Source organism: Elephantulus edwardii, unplaced genomic scaffold, assembly GCF_000299155.1.
Source record: "Elephantulus edwardii isolate Elephantulus edwardi_28Jun2011 unplaced genomic scaffold, EleEdw1.0 scaffold00006, whole genome shotgun sequence".
NCBI classification, from domain to species: domain Eukaryota; kingdom Metazoa; phylum Chordata; class Mammalia; order Macroscelidea; family Macroscelididae; genus Elephantulus; species Elephantulus edwardii.
Window position 1 is genome coordinate 1,753,172 of NW_006399756.1, and position 22,924 is coordinate 1,776,095.

Consider the following 22,924-nt stretch of genomic DNA (forward strand, 5'->3'; position numbering starts at 1 on the left):
TGGGAAGCTTAGGGTCCAGGACGGAGGACTGCCACCCTGCCGAGGTGGTCATCACTCAGCTGTTGATGACCTGGTTAGCTCGCTGAGGGGTCAGGGGAGGTCTGGGGTGTCTTCCGATTGTCTCAGCTCAGTAGGGCTTTGTTGGCTCTGAAAACAGTGTTGTTAGTTGAAGTTAAATGCCTGCTGGACTGGAGTGGACATAGAAGTACAACATCCCATCTGATGGTCTCAGATGGTGACATGCCTGCAACTGAGAGGACAGTCATGGCCATGGTCAGCCGTTCTCCTGCTTCCTCTCTCCCTGGACCTGGTGCTGAAAGCAGGTCTCATCTTCACAGTGATGGGTGGCATCTTAGCACTGCAGGTCTGTGTGTCCCTGTTCATGGGGGGAGGGTCTGAGCCAGGAGTGGTCAGGAGAAGGCGGCCTTGTCTTCTAAGCCCCTTGGCCCCAACCAGCCACCCGGGCTCTGATGACTGTGTACACAGTGCAGCTATCACTGCTGGAGACAAACACAGATTGATGATGACCATCAGGGGGGTGTGTGACTGCTGAGTGCACACACAGCTGCGGCCTGGGGAGAGGAGTGGACAGGTGGCCGGTGAGCTCAGCTGCCACCGATGCCCCACCTGTGAGCTCCTTGCTCTCTCTCCCTCCCCCTTGATTTCTCTCTATTGTCTGTCCTCCTTTTCCCCTCACGCTTCCTCCTTCCCTCCTGCCCCCATCTCACTCTCCTTTAACTCTTGTCTCCTCTTTCTGTCCTCACTCTTTTCCTTTGTACACCCTCTTCCTCCCCCTTCCTCTTCCATCTTCCCTCTCTCTCTCTCTCTCTCTCCCTCCTTCTCTCTCTCTTTCTCCCTCTCTCCCTCCCTCCCTCCGTCTCTCTGTCTCTCTTAGTTTCTCTTTCTCCCTCTTGCTCATCTGAACACACCCTGATTTCAGGTTCCCCGTCATCTGTCTTTGCTAACACGCGGTGCTGATGAAGAGCATCCTTGCCTCCTGTGTGTGTCTTACAGGTGCTCTTACGAGTATGTGTGCTGTGAAAATTCCTGTTCTTGAACTTGCTGGGTCAGATGACATGTGTTTCAACATTTGAGTGATACTGCGAAGTCCTGCTCCCTGGAGGCCAATCCAGGGTCCTCTAAAGCGCTCTCAGACTCATCAGCTGTCAGCCGTCTGAAACCTTTCCTTGTGGGGTGTTGGGTGAAGCTGAAGACCTTTTCCTGCCCTCACAGCCCTGTTGTTTTTGTTTTGTTTTTCTGTGTAAGTGTCTGTCCTTCTTGTCGGATTATATGACCTCTTAAAAATCAAGGATGTATGTATTTTGTTGTAACAGTTTTGTTTTTCTAGTCTTAGGAGCTTTTTGTTTGGTTTGGTTTTTTCCTAATTGTCATGAAGCTCATTGGTTCTATACAGACTGTCAGATGTAGAAGTAGTTCCTTTGTGGTGTCTGTACTTCTACTCAATTAGGAAGATGTTACCCGCTAAGAGAATCAATCAAACAAACAAACAAAGTCAACAAGAGAACCAATAGGGGCTTCTTTTAAATCTTCCTGATGTAATTCTACTCAGGACCAAGGTGGACAAGGTCCTCTCTCAATTCACAGCCTCTGGGAAGCCATTGGTGGGCTGGCTGGGAGTCAGTTCTAACCCCACAGCAATGAGGGGGGTGTGCGTGTGTGTGTGTATGCGTGCACACGCGTGTGTAGCTCACAATAGAACAAGGTTCAGATCTACTGTTTACAGGGTGACAATGACTCATAGTTGACTCGAAGGAACTTGACAACAATAACTCTGTTTGTGTCTGTGTGTGCGAGCGCCTTCTTCCCTGGGTTGCCCTTTGAGTTACCTGAGGTGGAGTCTGCCTGCCTCAGGTCTCTGACTCCCACCACCTCCCACTGAATCCCTGACCACAAACCATTAAGACCAGCCTGTGTTGCTACCTTATCACAGAGTACCCTGGGAGAGATACTGGACCCTCAGATTGCAGACGCAGGCTGGGCAGCTGATGAGAACTCAGGGCTCAAGTCTGCCATGGAGGACCAGGTGGCCTCAGACTGAGTAGGACGCTGGAGCTGGCAGGGGGGTGACTTGAGGAGTGTCCGTACGGGTGTCCTCAGGACCCTGTGGGGCTGGAACTGGCAGGCGGGTGACTTGATGAGTGTGTCCGTAGGGGTGTCCTCAGGACCCTGTGGGGCTGGAACTGGCAGGGGGGTGACTTGATGAGTGTCTGTAGGGGTGACCTCGGGACTCTGCGGGGCAGAGCAGGAATTTAGGGAGCATCACGCTCAAGTGTGCTGCTTCGGTCCTGGCTTGGAGGACAACATAGGTGCCATGGGGAGGTCCCGGGAGGTGGTTCTGTAAAGTCCCTTTCACTCCATGTCATAGCAGCTATATGAACAAACGAGCAGAGCTTTGTGCTCATGCCCACGTCCCACCCTCGCCATGCTCGAGCCCAGTGCGACAGTCACTGTGTCAATCATCTCGTTGGGGGTCTCCCTCTCTTTGACCCCCACCTTCCCCACATGATGGCCTTCTCCAAGGACTCGCCTCGTCTGACAGCACGTCCTGACTATGTGCGACCGTCCTCTAAGGAACAACCAGGCTGTGCTTCTGCCAAGTCAGATTTGTTTGTTTTTCTGACAGTCCACGGGAGACTCGCTATTTTTCTCCAACTTTACCTGCAGAAGCACCAGTTCATGGTCTGTGTTCTCAGGGCAGAGCCCCTCTGGACAATGTGGACATGGGGAGGGGGAGCCCCAGGTGGATGGGTCTGTAGAGTCCACACCCTCCCTGCCCACCTGGTGGCAGGATAACAAGGGGGCAGGCTCCCAGGCGGCAGGTGCAGCGTGAGGGGCAGGAGGGAGGACTCTGAGGGGCTGGAATGATCTGGATCCCAGCCTGTCAGGACAGAATAACGATGCGCTTTGAGGCCTCCTCACCCTCTTTCCTCGTTGTTGATGGCGTCAGATCCAACCCCACAGCCTCTTCAAGCACTTCAATTCCAGAGCTCCTCACCCATGACTCACCTGGGGGCAGTGAGAACAAGTCTCCCAAACCAGCCTGGGCTCTGGGTCAGGTCTGAGTTCCGGAGGGCAGCGTGGACCATGTGCCCGAGACACCTGGAGATCCCATGAGGGGGTCAAGGGCAAGCAGATGACAGGACCAGCAAGAAGTGCTGTTGATGGTCAGCTTGTCCTCTAGAGCCTGTGTAGGTGGGGGTCAGGCCGCAGAGTGTGAGCATCGGTGTTGGGTTGCCATCAGGTGACCCCGACTCAGGGTGACCCCACTTGTGCCCAAGAACGTGTTTCCTGCCTTTTTCTAGATGACCTTTCTGGCAAAGCTTCTCTGTGTGGGTTTGAGCCTCCAACCTTTTAGTGAGCTGGCAAGCTCTTAGCTGCTTGAGCCAAAGCCAGAAAGACTCATGGGCAGGGGAAGGAGGGTTCAGGCAGACAGCCATCTTCGCTTCTTCCTCCTCAGTCCCTCTCAGGCCACCTACCTATTGGTGAGAAGTGGCTTGTGGTCTCTGCAGACAAGTAAGGTCCGATGTCACCTCTGAACCCCCAGGGTGTGTGTGTGCCCTCAGTATGTGGGCTGGGCTTGATGTCTGCGTCCTTGACTCCCACCCAGTCTGCTTGAGAGCGAGACCCTCACCGTGACTTCCGAAGTGACCTGTGCCCATACCCAGCTGCTCTCTCGGGCCTCTCTTTCAGCTGACCACAGTGAGGGGTCCAGCTCAGAAGATGGAGACGAGGACCAGAGCGTGAAAGCCAAGAGGAACCGGTAGGTGGTCTGTCTTTCTCAGCCTGTGTTGGGTGGTGGATGGCCAGGGGCAGGAGGACACCTTACCTCGCCACTGGGGCGATTGGTTTTGAGGAAAGGACACTTTGAGCCACTAAGCAGATAGTGGTGGACGTGGGACACATAGACATGTCTGTTCTGTCTAAGTAGCTGTCCAAGATTCTGCCTAAGCAGGTGTCCAGTGTCTCAGGGCAGTTTGAACGTGTGGTCAGTTCTCCCTGCCCCCTGCCTTTTGTCCCCAGGGGCCCTATGTTCATCCCTGCAGAAGTTGTGAGTGGGTAAGGATGTGGTGGGTACATGGGCAGGTGGGTATAAGCAAGGCTGGGGTAGACACACGAGGGTGAGTGGGTACAGCCAGCTTAGCTTAGGGTTGAAACAGTGGGGTGAACAGTGCAGATGGAATGGTCAGGCTTGGCCAGGGTGGGGACATCAGAGTGTGTGTGTGCAGTGGGGCAGGTGGGCAGACATGGCCAGGTGGGTGCTGTGGGGTGTGTGGGTGTCAGAGGGTGGGTGGACACACATGGCCAGGGTGTGGACAGTGGAGTGTGTGTGCAGTGGGCAGGTTGTCAGACATGGCCAGACTGGGTGCTGTAGAGAGTGTGGGTGTCAAAGGGCAGGTGGGGGTCCTCTGTCCCCTGTAAGATCACAGGATTCGGTGGATCTGGGGTGAAGCCCTAACCTTGCCCTGGATTGCCCGATGCTGATGTGGGCCCCTCTGAACAGGGGGCAGCAGGTCCCCCACAGTAGCTGTGGGAGGCTCTCTCTCAAGGAGAAGCTCTCACTCAGAGTCACCTGTCACTGCTGTCATGGTCCTGGCCCTTCCCCCATGACCCCTGTGGTGAACCTTCCCCCTTGCTGCCACTTGCCCACTCATTAAACAAAGGAAACCGTCCTGCCCGCTGCGGCTCCCCTGTGGCTCCCCTGTGTGTCCATGTAGCACTGTGCCCTGAGAGCTTGCCAATGGCTGACGCTCCAGAACGAGATGCCAGCCCCTCCTTCCAAGGGCTGGAATCACCTCTCGCCCATCAGGTAACAGCTGAGTGTAGGGGGCAGTGTTAGGTGTGGGTGACTGTCCCCCCAGCATGGGGGACACAGCTGGGGCATCTTCTGAACACAAGGTAGCACTGGGCAGGGTTTCTGTCTGTCCTGTGTGAGCTCACGGCCATCAGAACTGAAAAGTGCACCTCACAACGTGTGTGTGTGTGTATTAATATACACACCGCACAACCCACGGGCACACGCAGCATGTGTCCACAACAACGTCTTACAGAAAACATCTTCCTGAGCCCCAGGAGGAGGCAGCGGGCCGCTGTCTGGAGGTTTTGCGGTGAGAAGGGCTCGCCGTGTGGAGGGAACCTGGGACTCCGGCCGAAATCTCCCAGCTTCAATCTTCTCTCCTCCTCCTCTGGGACCAGCCTTTGTTTCTCAGCACTTGGCATTTACACGACATTTACACATTAATTTGGCTCTAATCATCCAAATGGCTTTCATAATTGAAAACGAACTCAGAAGCAAATGTGGATGTTTTACATGAAGTGACCCTGGAGTTGGTGACTGCTTTGCTGTTTTGGAGTTGGTGACTGCTTTGCTGTTTCGTTTCTGGGCTGGAGGCTGCAGGCCCTGGAGGAAAGGTGCAGATAGCCAGGCCCCATCAGGGTGACAGTGCTTGCCCGGGGTCCCACTGGTCTCACCCGGGGTCTTCAGAGTCATCCTTCTCCGAGGTCTTGGAGAGAACCGTGCAAACAGGGTCCCTGCAGGTGGGGCGGATCCAGCTGTTAGGTGTGGTCAGTCAATTCCAACTCATAGTGACCACATACAGTAGTGGCTGAGCCAGCCTCACAGTCTCCAGGGTGCTTCATTCACCTCAAACACCCTTCTGGGCTGCAAATCTTTGTGGCGGGTGGGGAAGATTCTCATTGTTTTCTCTTGGGTCAGCTGGCAGATTTGAATGGCCACTCTTTAAACTGAGACCCTGACATTTTACTCACTGTAAGCCTTGTTGTTACGTGCTGTCAAGTTGCTTGTGACTCACAGCGACCCTGTGTACAACAGCTCTGAACCCTGCTCTATCCTGTGCCACTCCTACCCCCATTACCCCAGTCACTGAATCAGTCCATCTCATCAAGGGTCTTTCTCTCTTGTGCTGTCCTGCCACACTCCCAAGCATGATGTCCCCCTCCAAGGACTGGTCCCGCCTTGCAGCATGTCCAAAGTATGTCAGACGAAGCCTCAGAATCCTTGTCTCCAAAGATCGTCCTGGTACCAACCTCTCTAGGACAAACCCATTTGTTCTCCTAGCAGTCCATGGTATATTCAGTCCATGGTATGTTCAATACTCTTCTCCAGCAACACAGCTCAGAGGCATCAATTCTCCTTCTATCCTCCCTAGTCATTGTCTAGACTGGATTGCGTTTTTATGGCTTTCTGTTATTTCCAGTATTGTGTTTGTAGTACCATCTCTATCTTGTTGGCAGTACCATCTCTATCTCGTGATGATTTTTTTAAGTTCTTGACCTTTTTATCTATAATTTAAATTCTTTCTTCCATTTTTTTCCATTTTCTTCCATATTTGTGCAAAGTTCCTCCTCATCAGTATGTTTCTCCTGACTCCTTGTCTCTGGAACATTTGCTAAAAATATGGACGCTTCACAAATTTGTGTCACCTTTGTGCAGGGACTGTGCTAATCTCTGTATCATTCCAATTTTAGCACTGTCTGGGGCGTTCGGTAAACTTTGTGGGGCCCTAGCTGCTGGCTTCAGGCTTGGTGTTAACCTGGTCTCTTCCTCTCAAGTCCATGGTGAGTGTAGAAGGTGCTTGTGCCACACAGCATGGAGCGCAGGCTGCCCAGCCACAGCTTTGCTTGATAATCAAGCCCACGAGGTCCTCGGGGTCATCCCTACACCTGGACGGGAACCTGCTTGACTGCTGGCCCCTCTGTGAACCCAGCTGACCACCACACAGACCCTTGGAAATGACCTCTGGATTGAGCGGGGCACCTGTGATTTTCAGGCTGCCACCTCTCTTAGGAAGACCCTGTCCCAGCCAACACCTGGCTCTGAGGGAACCCTCCAGGTGGACCTTAGTGCCGGATGCCAGCTCCTCACCTGAGCTGGCTGGGGCGGGCAGGCCTGCGAACCACAGAGGTCACACGGCATGAAGCACCTCAGGGCCATGAGCTTCCGCAGTGCTGATCCTGGGGCTGTAGCCAGTTCCTCATGACCCCTCAGAGCCCCGGGAGAGGAGGAAGGGGTGCACCAGAACAACACGCTGCCCCTGGTGCACAGGGGCTCACTTGGCAAGCAGCCACCAGGGAGGAGGTCTGCCCGGGTCCATTCTTTCCAGAAGCCCAGGAAAGTGAACCTCTGGGAAAGCGAGACAAAGCGATGCCCTCATGTGTGTGGACCCAGAGTGCAGCTGCCCCTGAGTTATGGTGTCCTTTTGCCAGAGAGAGAGAGACTCTCCATCCAGGGTCAGCATCGGTCTCTGACAGAGCCGGCAGTGGCGGTCGCTGTCTCTCCATTGCTGGCAAGCAAGTCGTTCAGGACACTTCCTCCACACGTTACTACGCACGTGACTTATGTTCTGAGTGGATGGAGTGGCTCCAGGGGAGGCCTCGTGTCTGTGGCATCTGCTCGAGGGGTCATTCGGGCAGCCTGTGTGGGCACCACACTGACAGTGCCCCGTGTGGAGGTGGGCCAGCGAGCAGGAACACACCTTGGTTGTCTGAAACATAGATCTATCTGGGATTTCTTTTCTCTTCCAAAGAGATTATGAAATGCTCACGTGGGAAGACCGCCACCACCACAGGTGAAGCCACCTCTCTGAGTGTGCTGTGCGTGTCCTGCTGTGAGGGCAGGTGGCCAGAGAGCTCTCCTCCTGCTGCGTTGCTTAGCAGCCTCAGGTCAGCCCTGACTACACAGTCCCAAACCCCAGTAGATTAGAGCATCGTCCTGCCGTGCCCATGGGATTAAATCACCTCATCCTCCCTAGGTCTTGCAGTCTGCTGAAGTTCAATCAGAAAGAGCTACAACAGTCCATAGATACAGAACTTCCAGAAGTTCAAGCAAAATTTAGAGGCTGGGACATCATTGCTGGTGTCAGCAGGATCCTAGCAGAAAATAGAGAATATCAGAAGAATGTCTATTTATGCTTTATTGACTATGCAAAGATTTAACTGTGTGGATCGTAACACGCTGTGGCTGACATTGAGAAAAATGGGAACCCCAGAGCACTTAATTGTGCTCATGCAAAACCTATACCTAGGTAGACCAGGAGGCTGTTGTGCAAACAGAGAAAGGGAACACTACATGGTTTAAAATTTAAAAGGGAGTGTGTCAGTCATATTCTCTCTCCATACTGCTTCAATCTGTATGATGAGCAAACTATTCAAGAAGCTGGACTTTATGAAGAAGCGTGTGGCATCAGGATTAGAGGGAGACTCATTTACAACCTGTGATACACAGATGACACGACCTTGCTTGCTAAAAATGAGAAGGACTTGAAGCACTTGTTGCAGAAGATCAAGGAATGTAGCCTTCAATATGGATTGCATCTCAGTGTCAAGAGAACAAAAATTCTTACCACTGGACCAATAGGCAACACCATGATTGATGGAGAAAAGATTGAAACTGTCAACAACTTCAACTTACTTGGATCTACAATTAATATCCTTGGTACCAGCAGTCAGGAAATCAGGAGAAGTATTTCACTGGGAAAGTCAACAGTTAGGGACGGCACCAAATTATTGAGGAGTAATGATGTCATTTTGAGGACTAAGGTATATCTAATTCAGGCCATGAGCTTTTCACTCATTGGCTATACATCCGAGAGCTGGACAATGAATAAGGATGACTGAAAAAGAATTGATGCCTTTGAGCTGTGGTGTTGGAGAAGAGTACTCAACATCCCATGGGATGTCAAAAGAACAGACAAATATGTCTGGGAGAAGGTGCAGCCAGAGTGCTCTTGGGAAGTAAAGATGTTGTTGTTACCTCACATACTCTGGGTGTGTTTCTGGGAGGGGCGATTCCTTGGAGAAGGACATGATGCTAGGAAGGGTGGAGGATCAGCAGAGGAGAGGAGGACCCTTGACTAGGTGTATCGACGTGGTGACTACCGCAATGAGTTCTAGTGTGTCAGGAAGTGTGAAGATGGCACAGGATAGGACAGGGTGCAGATCTTTTGTTCATAATGTCACTACAGGTTGTACTTGAGTTGTTGGCACCTAAAATAACATCCTCTACGATGACCACAACATGACAGGCGAAAAAATCGCCCAGTCTTCCTGTAGTGGAAGGGAGCGTGGCTCAGTCTTGAGCCAGACCCTTGCCCTGTGACATTGGAGAGTGTGACCTTAAGGTTTCCAATGGCTGCTTTTCAGAAGCAGGTCCCAGGCTATTTTCAAAGGTGCTTTTGGGTGAGCCTAAACCTTCAGCCTGTCCTTAGTACTGGAGCATTAGTTTGTACTTCGATCTCCTTTTGACCACTGAATGCTTCTTTGCAATATGTGTTCAGGGGGGTCCCAAGCGCTCTCCCTGTCCACCCACCACTGGCCCTAGCCGGTTGTCCATTTGGGGAGCTGTCAGCACTATCCTGTCACTTTTCTTCAAGTCAGCTTCCCTCCCCCATGGCTGAGTCCCTGATCATCTGGAGGCTGGAGACCAGTGCTCAAATTATAGCCCTTGCTCCTGAAATTGCGGAAGCTAGTTCAAGGTGAAGTGTATTTTCTAACGTCCTCAGATATTTTATGCCAGGTGCACAGGAGGGCTTGTGAAATGAACCCTGTGTAGCTTCCATTTCTGGCTTCCAGTGGAATGCGTGACCAGTTTTTCTTTAGGAGAAAGCCCATGGGTCTACCTCCAGGACCCTTTCAATTCTCTTATGTTGATCCATATTTACTGAGTGGCTGTGGCTTGTTGGAGCGTCTGCTGTGTGTCCCCCAGGGCCTGGTGACACTCCAAGCAGTGGAGTTCATGGCTTCTCACCACTTTTCACAGGACTGCCCACCTGGCGCACCAGCTCCCTCCACAAGCCCTGGGTGGAAAGCACAGAGTCTGAGGCTCCTGTGAGGGAATGCGTTTGCTTCATGTTTATGAAAAGTGGTGAGCCCTGTTCATGGCTGCCAACTGGATGGTGCATGAGCCCAGGTGGAATGAGGCAGGAAGAGGAGATGAGGAGGGGCCAGAGCCAGCTCCTGCAGAGATGGGGGCAGAAGAAGCAGGGACATTCATCTCAGAGGAAAGAGACTGGCTCTGAGGGCAGGGGACCCCATGGACAGATGGACAGAGACTGTGTGAGGGTCAGGTAATCACCTACGCTCCCCGTGAGATTAAGTGATTTGTGCCAAAGCCCCTAAACCAAGCCATTCCCGCTGTGGCCTGGCTGATTGTGACCCTGCAGGACCGCCACCCTGAAGGACAAGAGTACAGCTGGCCCCTGAGGTTCCCAAGGCTGCAGACTTAGCCAGAGCAAACCACATCCTTCTCCAATGGGAAGACTCAAGGCTTCAAATTGTTGATCTTTTGATAAGCAGCTGAGTATTTAACCACTGCACATCCAGGCACCCTCAGTTATCCTACCCCCAAACTCATAGGTGTTGAGTTTATTTCAATTCTCAGTGACCTTCAGGACAGAGCAGCGCTGAAGTCTCTAAGGCTGATGTTCACAGCCCACCTATCTCTGTGGAGTGGCCCGAGGGTTCTAGCTGAGTGTTGACCACAGCACCACCAGGCCACTCCCACAGAGCATGGCAGTATTGATGTGGCAGGGAGATAGAGTGACAGGCCAGGTCAGCCAAATGTTTGCCTGTTATCTGACTCCATGCAGTGAAAGGTCAAACACAATAAAAAGAATAGACAAATACACCCAGTTAAGAAGGAATTCTTAAGACATTTGTCTCTTAATGTCTTTTTTGTGGATATTTTCAGTAGAAATCTGAAGCAGTCTGCCTGACCCCTGCACTCTCACCCCTCAGCCCTGACGAGTCCACGGTGGTGCTGCTCTCTGACATCCCAGCTCTGCTCCACCCAGATCAGCTGGAAGCAAACTCTAGGTGTGCATGCTTTCCTTTGGCAATATTTCAGCACACAGTCTCAACAAAGAGCCTTGTTGTCATGGTAGGTAAAGTGCTGGACTGGTAACAGAAAGGCTCACCTGCCACCCCACAGGAGAGATATGAGGGGGTCTTCTCCTGATAGGAATAGCAGCCTCAGGGCCCCAGTAGACTCCCCAGGAGTTCACATCTGCTCCACAGCTGGGAGCTTGAGTTTGGTTTTGTTTGTTTTGGCCAAAATAATAAGGATTTTGAAATCTGACCCCAGTCATGAGTCTCTGGTGGTACAAGCAGCTAGACGCAGTGCTGCTACCTAAGACTGTGACGTTTCAAGCCCAGCCAGACGTGCCTTATGTGTAGACGGTCATGGCTTCTGACAAGTCTGTCATCGAACTCCACAGAGCACGCTCCCACTCTGATTCAGGTGGGTCCCCATGAGGCCAAGTCTGCTCGAGGGCAACTGATCTACAAGCGACAAGCGACAGTAACGAATGAGTCATAACCCCTCATATTTTCAAGCAGCTTCTTCATCAGGTTCATATTGCCAAGATTATCTTGATTTTTCTCCCAACATAACTTTCTGGATGAATATCCAAATCAGGTTGATAAGCTTCAGTCTGCTTTCTCCTCCTCATTCTCTTCTTCCGCCTCCTCCTCCTCCTCTTTGTCTCTGTGTCTCTGTCTCTCTCTTGTGTGTTTGTTAAGGACATCAGGGCTCTTGCTCTGAAATTCCCTGCACACATAGGTCTGCACACAGATCATTGCATCTCCATGGTTTCATCTAGCATCTCCTGCTTCCTGTATTGTCTATGCATTTGTTGCAGTCAGATGGGGGGATGGATCTAATCATCCATGATGAGTCTTTTGTCAAGGATCCTTCATGATAAGGTTGAGTTTCTTCCATCAGGAGATGTAGGACATGTGCTTTTCTGTCTTTGGGATGTGAGTAGCCGTTGAGGTCATGACGTAGAGCCATTATTTCATGAGATGAGCTGGATGGGCAGAGGAGATACTGTTGTCCCGAGTCAAACGGAATTCCTACCTGGGGACAGAGCCAGGGCACCAGAGCGTACATTTCCCCCTTGACTGTGACTCCATCCCAGGAAAGCAATCCTCCTTGAGAGTGACTATTCACGGCTAACGCAAGGCCAGCCAGCCAGCCCTCTGTCCTCAGCCCTGTGGGTCACAGCTCCCACCCAGGGACCTGCAGCCCTCCTGGTTGATGGGCCAGTCTCCTTGGTGCTGCCAGAGGGCATGCATCTGCACTGCGCAACTTGAAGGCTAAAAAGCTCAGGATCCCCATCTTTGAGAGTTTTGTCACCTGAAGTCCATTTGTTATGAGCTCTTGATGAGATGTCTGAGACCACAGAAGGCCAAGAAACTGACCCTAAGTTTGGCTCCTGTAGTATTCTCTGTTGTGACGAAGACGGCAGTGAAAGGCTGGCAGTATTTTGATGATAAATTCTCAGATGTCTCTGCCGGCAGAAAGAACAGATTCTTCTCATCCATGAAATCTAATAAAAGGTGATATATCATCCAGCTGAACAGAGAGCTGGATCTTTCCAGGGCAGGATTTATGTGAATGGTCAGAAATCTGCTAGATACAATGCAGGGGATGATTCACTGTCCTCCTCCTCCATCCCAATTGTCACCGTCATCTTCATCATAACCAGAACTATCACTGCCCTCACCACATCAAGACCATCACCAGCAGCACCACTGTAATTATCACCGCCACCAACATCAGCAAGAGCAGCAACACTGTCATCTTCACCATCAACATCACCAGCATCATCAGGACCATAATAGTCATCACCATGGTCTCAGTCACCTCTTCACCATCACCACCATCATCAACTTCATCATCACAACAGCCCTCATCAGCATCAGCTGTCAGCATCGGCAGCAATGTGACTACCCTCGCCATCACTACCACCATCATCATTGTAACCATCATCTCTATCACCATCACCATCACCATCATCATCACAATGGCCCTCATCAGCATCAGTGCGACTACCATCACCATCACCACCACCATCATCAGGACCATTATAGTCATCACCGTGATCTCAGTCACCTCTTCACCATCACCACCATCATCAACCTCATCATCACAACAGCCCTCATCAGCATCAGCCGTCAGAATCCGCAGCAATGTGACTACCATCGCCATCACTACCACCATCATTATTGTAACCATCATCTCTATCACCATCACCATCATCATCATCACCATGGCCCTCATCAGCATCAGCCCTCAGCATCGGCAGCAGTGCCACTACCACCATCATTGTAACCATAATCCCCACCATCATCCCATCATTATTGTTGGCATTATGCATAGACCAGCCATAGTCTAAGGGCTTTAAGTGCTTTATTGTCCCATCTGTAGAAAGAGGAGGCTAGCCATAGTCATCCCATAGGTTGTGGTGCTGATTGAACTTGACAACAAAAGTGAAGCAGGGGGGGAGGGCCTGGCACACAGAGTGGTCACTCCATCTCAGGTGTTCTTATTATTTTGTTTAAAATTTACAAAGATATTAGATAGTACTGTGATTACTTCTACTGTACACTTGAGGGATGGGATGAAGAGGCAGTGAAGTAATGAACTCTTCTGACCACATCCAGATGTGAAGGAGTCTCGATGCAAAGCCTGGTCCTTCAGCAGAGATTACAGCTGGCATTTGACCTCCCTGGCTGTCCATCTTCCCTGCACAGAGGTCCTGGTGTTACTGCTGCTTAGTTTGTTGTTGTTACCATTGTGGGGATAAAGAAGCTGGAGCTTGGAGAGGTTCATGAATGAGTGCTGATAGAAGACTGATTGCCAGGACTCTGGTCTCGTTTGACTCCTAAGCCTCACTTCTGATGGAGGGCCACGAATAGCAAATCCACAGGATGTTGACCAAAAGTACCTTGTGTCACAAATCCCTTTTACAACTAAGTTTAATGAGAAGAGAGCTTAAATGCTACTGTTCTTAGTGTTGGCAGGCTGCGTGCACTGAGCTGGTCCAGACAAAACACTGTCCACTCCTGTGTCATCTCACAACTGTTGCCATACTTGAGCCGTGTTGTACTGTGTCAGTCCATCTTGTTGATGATCTTCTTATCACCCCCCGCCCACCCCCAATCAGGTACAATGCCCTTCTCCGGGAACTGGCCCCGTAGCATGACACGTCTAAAGTACCTGAGACCAGGTCTCACATCCTTGCTCCCAGGGCGCTCTGAGTGCACCTCTTCCAGGCAGACTTGTGTGGGTTTCTTCCGTATTCATGGTATATGCAGCATTCTTTGCTTACATCACAATTTAAAGGCATCAGTTCTCCTTCAGTCTTTCCACTGTCTGTCATTCACGTGTTAGAAGAGAATTGAAAATACCATGACTCATTTCAAGCAGACCTTAGTCCTCAAAGTGGTGTTTTTGCTCAGTGTCAGCTATTGTTGGCTGGGTGCCATCAAGTCCACCCATAGTAACAGTAGGTACAGCCAATCGAATTGATAATTACATGGCAGTCAAGTTGTCTAAGAATCAGGGATGAAGGAGGGACTGGCCTGCTGGGTCCCATATGCACATAAGGGAGGGAACACCCACAGCAGCTGCCCCTTCAGAAAGAGACCAGTCCAGCTGCATCCACTGTGCCTTCCCGGGAAGCCCCAGGAACAGATGGGACGTTGGATCAGATTGAACAGCATTCTTCCCTGCTCATTGGGAACCGAGTACAGTGTTTGGCGCGGCAGAGTATCACGAATGAACCCAGCTGTGCATTCTCAAGGCCCCCACGGGAGTGGACAGAAGATCAGAAGGGGCTCCTTAACCAGAGCCTGAGTGTCCCCAGCTCCAAGATTCCAGAGAGAGGAAAATGTAGTAACCCACAGGGTTAGGGGATTACCACTCTGATCTCCCCACTGAGCCCAGGAGGACCATGGGAGAAGAGGGACCTGGAAGGTGCTCGAAGGAGAGCCTGGTTTGTAGGTGGGGTGGCCAGAGTGGCGGGCAGAACCTGTGGGTGAAGCCACAGAGCAGGGAGAAGCTGATAGACAAGGTGATGGGTGGAAGAACCTGGTGTACAGAGCCCGAAGGAGGATCACCTGGAGGTGGGGTCACAAGGACGAAGAGTCCATGTATGGTCAGAGGGAGGAGGGACCTGCAGGACAGAGCCAGAGGCAAAGGAGTGCATGTGGGCAGGTCCTGGAGGGCAGAGAGTCCAGCCTCCGTGGTGGGGTGATTGGCACAGGCAGGCGGATGACCGCTAGGAGACGTGGTCATGGTGGAGGGAGTATCCTCTGCCAAGCCTGCCTGTCCAGGGAAGGGCTGGTCCAGAGAGAGCATGGACGGTCACAGGGCCAGAGCAGGCTGCCTGCGTGTAGAGGGCAGGGTACCACCCCAGGGGTGGCCAGAACAAAGAACAGTCCTCTGTGGCCATTAGCCCACCATCAACATTGCTTAACTGAACTGAGCTTGGCCCCTCAGGCTGTTTGGTCTTGCTTGCACCGGTGCTAGCTATCTGAAGGGAGGCTTGCACAGAGGGCAGAGCATGGTGGTGGGTGACAGCTAATCCTTGGGTGAAGCAGAGATGTCCGCAGGGCTCTGTGCCCAGGAAACTGGACCCAGGCAGGCCAGGAGAGTGGAGGGCTTACAGGATGGGGGCCAGGGTCAGGACCGCAACAGGCAAATCAGGTGGGTCTCTTGTAAACAAAACATCCCCAAGCCCCCGTCCACACGCACGAGGATCTTCACAGCCTCTGGAAGCCACCATGAATGGCAGTCCCCAGAAGTGGCCTTGCTGGCTGGCTGTCACAAAGATCTCAAATGGCTTGGCAGACAGAGACAGCGTACCAGCCTTGGGGGCCTCTGCTGGGTGGCAGAGCCCTGCCCACCATGCCTAACATCCACCTCGGATGAGAAGCTCTGTGTGCAGAGTGGCCCCTGATGACACTTCCAGAAACTTCTACACTGGCATTTCTGGCCAAATGTTTTTATGAGCTTGGACGGAGACACAGGGGGTATATTTGTCAAATTTATAGGGGCACAAAATTGAGAGTCAGAGCTAGTACATTGATGACAGATCAAGAGGCTTAAATATTTCAACAGGAGGAAATTAACAAGTCGGCGTGTGACTCATGGAAGCTTTACATCACGGGCATTTCAAGATCATCTGATCTGAACGCTTATTTAGTGAAAAATGAGGCCAGAGGGTTTGCGGGATCTATGGCTCTTCTGGGAGACACCCCTCCTTCTGCACCTGCAGCTCTCTGTGGCGCCTTACACAGGCCCTTTTCCAGGAAGGAAGTTTCCCCAACCCACATCTGGCATGGCTTGTGGATACCTGGCTAGCACGCCTTCAGGAAGCTGCCTCTCAACCTTGGCAAAACTTCACTTCCAGCTGGTTAATTAAAAGCTGTGGTTGCTTTCTGTTAAAGGTGCAGAAATCATTGAGGCACAAGATTATCATGAAATAGACGTATTTTCTTTTGACCGATTCTGATCAAATGGGGAACCTGGAAGGTACACTGGATACTTGGAAGGTATTCAGAAGTTTGAGCAAAATATTTTGTTGAATAAGCCTGAATGTGGTATCATCACCCAGCTCACAAAGCTCCTATTAATCTTATTTCTCATTACAACAATGTGGGCCTTGTTTTCACACCTCTATTTTTAACTAATGAAAAACTGTTACAAAGAAATTCTAATTATACCCTTTACAATATGACACAATCGCAAGCCCACTGATAGTTTTTCTTTTTACAAAATTCTGCATAATCTCCCAAGAAGCTAAGAAAGAACAGTCCCCTAAAATAGTAGGTCTATAAATAAAATCCCCTAAAGGGTGAGCAAACAAGGTTGTGCCATCTGCATCATACAGGTTGTTGATGAGTCTTCCTCCTATCCTGATGCCACATTCCTCCTCATAGAACCCAGCCTGCCCAATGTGCTGTTCTGCATATAGATTGAAAAGGTACGGAGACAGGACACAACCCTTTCCTGATTTTGAATCATGCAGTGTTTCCTTGCTTTGTTCTGAGGACTGCTTTCTGGTCAAAGTCTAGTGTTCTGGGATTCTGTAGTCTTCAATATGGATTGAAGCTCAACATCAAGAAGACAAATATTTCTCACCACTGGACCAATTGGTAGTGTCATGATAGATGGAGAAGAGACTGAAGTTATTATTAATTACAGCTTGCTTGACATCACAATCAACACTCTTGGCACCAGCAGTCAGGAAATCAGGAGATGAATTGCATTGGGGAATCTGCTATGAGAGATCTCTCTAGAGTACTGAGAAGCAACGATGTCAGTCTAGAGACTAAGATGCTCCTGATCCAGGCCATGGTCTTCACAATTACTTGCTGTTCATCAGAGGGCTTGACAGTGACGGAGGATGATAGAAGACGAATCTATGCCTTTGTGTTGTGGTGCTGGAGAAGAGTCTTGAACATACCATGGACTGCCAAGAAAACAAACAAGTCTATCTTGTAGAGGGTGAAACCAACTCTCTCCTTGGAGGCTAGATTTTGAAGCTCCATCTCACATACTTTGGGCACGTGGCCAGGAGGGACCAGTCCTTGAAGGATATCATGCCCAGAAGGGTGGAGGGACAATGTAGGAGAGGAAGAGATGAGATGAATTGATATGGTAACTGGGGCAATGGGAGTAGGTGTATTGGAGTCAGTGAGACTGGCTCAGGACAGGGCAGACTTCAGAGATATTGTAACCGGGTCTCTAGGAGTCACAGACAACTTGAGGACACATCACAACAACAAATGGGGCAAACAAACAATTTTTTTCTTGCACACTTTGGATGAGCTGAGAGTAATCCTGCTTATACCCCTGTGTGTGCCCCTTATTAGACATAGATTATTACAGATTCTCAGCACAGCCTACGATGGTGCCTCCCATGGTTCTGCAATGCCGGGGGCACACCAGTGACAGGGGTGATCACCTCATCCCGGTTACTTAGTGACCGTCTGACTTGGGCTATTCCCGCTTTTACTCATTGGCCCCATCCTCTCTGGTAGGTGGATGTGGGGACTCTTGATGTCCTTCATCCCAAAGGCCATTGGCAGGCTTCTGTGTGACCCAGTGGGCAGCCCTGGTGTCCTGGGCCATGATTGGGGCTGGGTGCCTATGCACAGCCCCCAGGCAGCATCCGAGCCCCTTTCCATGGCTAAGCCTCCCTTTGGGTCAGAATCCAGTCAATGTTTGCCTCACGTTGGGTGTCTGAATTCTCCATATCTTTCCAAACAAAAGCCTCCCCGAGAGGAACTGTAACTGTGGGTGTCTGGTTCTGGGGCTCTGTGCACCCCAGTTCCACACTCCATCTAATTCTACTCACAGAAGAGGGCGGTGCTTTGGGGGCGGTAGTCTCATACGCTGCCCACGAACACGAGTGTCCGCATCCCCAGGATGTGTCCTCAGCACCGAGAGAGCCCCTGCCTGCACCGTGGGCACCACAAGCTTAGAACGGCCTTTCAGAGACGCGTCATGCACTGAGTGGTTTGAACGTCAGCTCTCCACAGGTGAACTAACTGTCTGTGTCTATGCCCCTCAGGACGGAAGGCCACGAGAGTTCAGAGCCAGAGGAAGTGGCCAGAGAGGACAGAGCCACTAAGACCCCGCCCCCCCAGATCCTCCTGCCCCTGGAAGAGAGGGTGACACATTTCCGGGACATGCTCCTGGAGAGAGGGGTAAGGGGGTGCTCGGGCCATGTGGGCGTGAGAACATGCATACTCCCCTCAGAGAACTGTCCTGCCTGCAGCCCTGTCCACCATGGGACACACTGTTGATTGTCCAGGAAGTCTAGCTGAGAGGCACTTGGCAATCTGGGGACTGTGGCCGCAGGGGAAGGAGCGTGAGAAGGAGCTGAGTGGGCTGAGGTAGCAGTAGATGTGCACGGAGGGCTTCCTGTATGTGGTGCTGTGGTCAGTACGCGTGAGCCTGTCTGCCCAGAAGGGACGGAGGGAGGGATCATGGGGTCCTCCTGTGTTGACCTGAAGCCAGCCCAGCCCAGCTCACAGCATAAACCCCAAACCTGAGACAGGTGTTGTAGCTGCACCCACTCCTGGTGTCTGTGTGTCAGGTGGGACCACACTCCAGTGTTTCCCTTCCCGTGTGGATCGTCAGGCCTTTCTTCCAGGGACCTCTGAGTGATCTTGAACCTCCAGACTTTCAGGAAAGAGTTGAATGTGCTGTGTTTACCCCAAGGGACTTGTTAGGGGGCAGTGTTCCTGCTCTAGAAAAGTACCTCACCCCTGGAGGGAGTTCCATGCCCACAAAAACTCCAGCTCTTCCCTCACAAGTTAGAGAACCTGGATGGCAGTTAGGGGGCTGAGAAAAAAGTGAGATGACTGTTCTTGGCAGGACACTCTGGCTGAGTGGGGGTGGGGTGGGCGGTCACTGTGACAGAGTGATTATAGCGCTGGGCTCGCCCCCCAGCAGAGCTGTGAGGACACTGTAGATGCTGTGGCTGTGCGGGGGTGGTGGTGGGGTGGGGGGGTCACTGTGACACAGTGATTACAGTGCTGGGCTCCGCCCCCAGCAGGGTTGTGAGGACACTGTAGACGCTGTGGCTGGGCGGGGGTCACTGTGAGGATGCTGTGCTGGGTGGGGTCTGCTCTGTTGGACTATGAGTCAGATCTGACTTCCCAGACCTTCCAGCGTTCATGGCCACGGCTGACATTCCCCAGTCTCTTAAGTCCTATCTCCTTCCAATGAGTTTTATTTCTTGCTTTGGCTTTTGGGCATAAAATGAGCACATACAATATTTTAGCTCAGTTGGATTTCCGTGCAAAATGAGAGTCGCTGCAGAGGTGGTAATGGGACCCTCCACGAGATGGTAATGATTATAATGCTTTAAATGGCCTCACGATTCAAGAGCAAATTCCCTCCCAGCCATCCGCTCCCCCCAACCCTAGGCTTTCTCCTGGCCCTGCGTGAGGATTGCTGCTGCAACAGTGGGTTTAGGTGGGATGTGGGGCCTGGGGGAGGCTAAGAAGGAGGCTAGGGAAGACTGTGAGGACCCCACGTGTCCAGAGCGGACTGGCCCAGAGCCAAGGTGCAGCATGCACACGGCCTGCAGCATGCACATGGCCTGGCTGCATCTAGCACACAGGTGCGCCCGTGTCACACCATGAATGTTAATGTGCCTCCCTCCATGACTTTAGCCATTCACCCAGAATTAAAGCACAGCCGGGACCGGAGGAGGGAGGAGGGGAGATAGACTCAGAACCTCAAAACTACAATGTGGTAAAGCTGAGTTCACATGTGAGCCAGTAACAGAGAATGCAGCAAGGGGTCAGGTGCTCCCGTACACTCATGCAGGTGCGCGCGCACACACACACACGTACATGCATACATTCAGACGCAGGTGTACACACATGTATACACACATGCACATGTGTACACACGTATCCACACACAGCCGTACATACAAGAGCACACACTGCTACACATTGCACACGTGTGCAGGCACACACTCGTATACCCTTACATCTGCACACTCACACGTGTACAGGTTTACACAAACCCATGCATGAACACATTCACACACATGCACATGACCACACAGTTACACGTGTGTGTGTACTCATACACTCTTCCACACACCATGCACTCTTACACGTGTGTGTACGCACTCACATTCACATGCAGTCACATACGTGCATCCATGCTTCTCACAGAAACGCAAGTCCACGTTTACATAGGCGTGCACACATCCTCATACAGATGCACACATCCGTGTCACACGCATGCAAGTATGTATCGCTCTCTCGCTCTTGCTCTCGCTCTGTCTCTCTCTCTCTCTCTGTCTCTCTCTCTCTCTCTTTCCGTCTCTCTCTCTCTCTCTCATCTCCCCCACGTGGCCCTCCTCTGGACACGACGGTGTCTCAGATCTAATAGCTCCTTGCTAATCCCTGGGAGAAAATTCTCCTGTGTCTGTCAGGCAGCTGCAAGTCGAAGTGTCCCCGTGGTGTTGGAGTCGTTTCATTTCTAGACACACCTCACCTCCCCTTCCAGCAGAATATGCATGTGGCAGTGCAGTCCATCTTCTCTGAGACCGGGGGTCTTATTATATCTGAGGAATACAAGCAAAAATCCATTGCATTTCATTAGCAGCGAGTTTCTCAGCTTTTTAGGTTGGAAGCCAGGCCCAATTTACTGGCTCTGCATTAACCCAGGGAGCCGGGGGATTGGCATTGTGGGGGACCGTCCCATCCTCGCCAGCCAGACTCAAGGGGCTGCTGTCCATGCCATTGGTGCCTGTCCAGTGGCCATGCCTGAGAGCATTCACTAACGAGATTTTCCACACAGGCTTGCCTCTGGAGGGTATGTGCCTCCTGCCAGCCTCTGAGTCTTAGACTTTCTTACATGAGGATCAGCAGAAAGGACAGAAGATGGGAGGCTCCAAAGTCAATGTTCCACTTTCACTCTGGGCAATAAAGACAGAGTGAACCTCAACCCCATGCTCGGAGGGTCAGGGGAGCACTTGTCCAGCTCATTAATAGAAAGCCCATCAGAACTGAGGAACAGGGGAAGAAGCAGTGACCGCTGCTGGGCCTCCGAGTGTGTGAAGCCAGTCAGCTCATGGTGTCACGGGTGGCATGAGAATTCGGGGAGAAAACCCTCACAGGCAGCAAGGCGAGGGTGGGATAGGCCTGGGCCATGTTGTATTGAAGGCATTTATTTGCTCCTTCTTCAGCTTGGCCATTCAAGTACTCCTGGAAGGACACAGTTGGGGTCCAGGACTATTTGGGAGCGTAAAAGGATGTGTTCTGGAGAGCCCCATGGGCTCTGGGCCCTGGGCAGGGGCAGCTGTGGTTTTGTGGCTTTGCAGCTCCTCTGCTCAGTGGGAGTGTTGACTTGGCTTCTCTTTATTACAAGCTGCAGTGAAGCTTCCTGACACACCGGCCTACGAGGGGTCAGATCATAAACAGCCCGATTCATCAGCCCACCTCAGAGTGGCAGCGTGAGGGACCCCTGGAGCGTGGCAGGGAGTCTACCTGGGCTCGATGACAGTGGGCCAGGTCTGGGGTTAATTTAGTGGTTAAAGAATGTGCTTACCAAAGGTCAGCCGTTCAATCCACCGGTCACTCAGAGGAAGACGCCGAGGCTGCATGGCCCCGTGGTGATGCAGAGGTGTGGGAGCCCCGCAGGGCAGCTCTTCAGTGTCCTCTGGGGCCCGGGAAGTTGGAAACAGACCTCCCAGGAGTGGGTTTGGGTTGATTTAGAGTTAGGAATCAGACAGATTTTACTTAGAACAGCCTCCTTCTAGAAAGCAACCCCTGGTCGTTGGTACGGTGACCCTGGGGCGAGCCACGGGCGTCCTTCCTGAGAGCGCGAGTCTGGAACTGAGTGCCGTGGCCTGCTGTCCTCTCGGGAGCCGCCTGCGGGCAGTTGTCTGACTCTCCAGCAGTCGGCGGTCGGCCACAGGACAGCAGTACGTGGAGCTTCGAACAGCATCTGTGTTGGAAAGAGAGGTCCACAGACCACGCACACCCCCAGCTGTCCCCTGACCTGCCTGAGCCCAGTGTCCTACTGCCGGGCTCCCCCTCATCTCCCAGGATTCCTCATGATGCCAGTTCTGGGTGCACAGGGCTTTCCTCAGAAACCAGCTGGTTCTGCCAGCAGAGGTCAACAAATAGCTGTGGTCACTTTTGGGAGACTACAGGGATGCCTGTCCCTGTCCCTTTCACCTGCCCCAAGTCTCAGTGCCAGTGTGGCTCCGGTGCCCTCCACTCAGGTGAGAGAGAACTCTCCTTCCGCTTGCTGGGGCCATCAGTAAACAGGAGAGGTGAGAGAAGGCAGAAGAGAAGTGTGGCGTCCATTCGTCCACAGCCGGTGCTGGGAGAGGCCATGAAGAGAGGGCTCAGCGAGGAGAAGCTGTCAGTGAGGGGACCAGGAGGAGAACCCCAACCCAACCCGACTCCATGAGCGTGGGGACTGGTCCTGGCACACGGCCCCCTTTAGGAGTCTCCTTGTCTGCCTGGGCCTCTCATCCTCGTGGTTCTAACCTCAGCGCAGCAGCGTGCCTGGGTGTGGGTTGAAGATTTTTGTTGTGTCTGTCAAGTCTAAACT

General features: G+C 52.0%; 1 protein-coding gene across 1 annotated transcript in view; it reads left to right on the forward strand.

Moving 5' to 3' along the window:
* Positions 1–22,924, forward strand: part of TCERG1L (transcription elongation regulator 1-like) — a 186,219-nt gene that overhangs the window by 150,531 nt on the left and 12,764 nt on the right. Inside the window, exons 13-14 of the mRNA XM_006880123.1 lie at positions 3,712–3,781; positions 18,402–18,537. Of these exons, the coding sequence (XP_006880185.1) occupies positions 3,712–3,781; positions 18,402–18,537 (206 nt within the window). The remainder of the gene's footprint in view (positions 1–3,711; positions 3,782–18,401; positions 18,538–22,924) is intronic.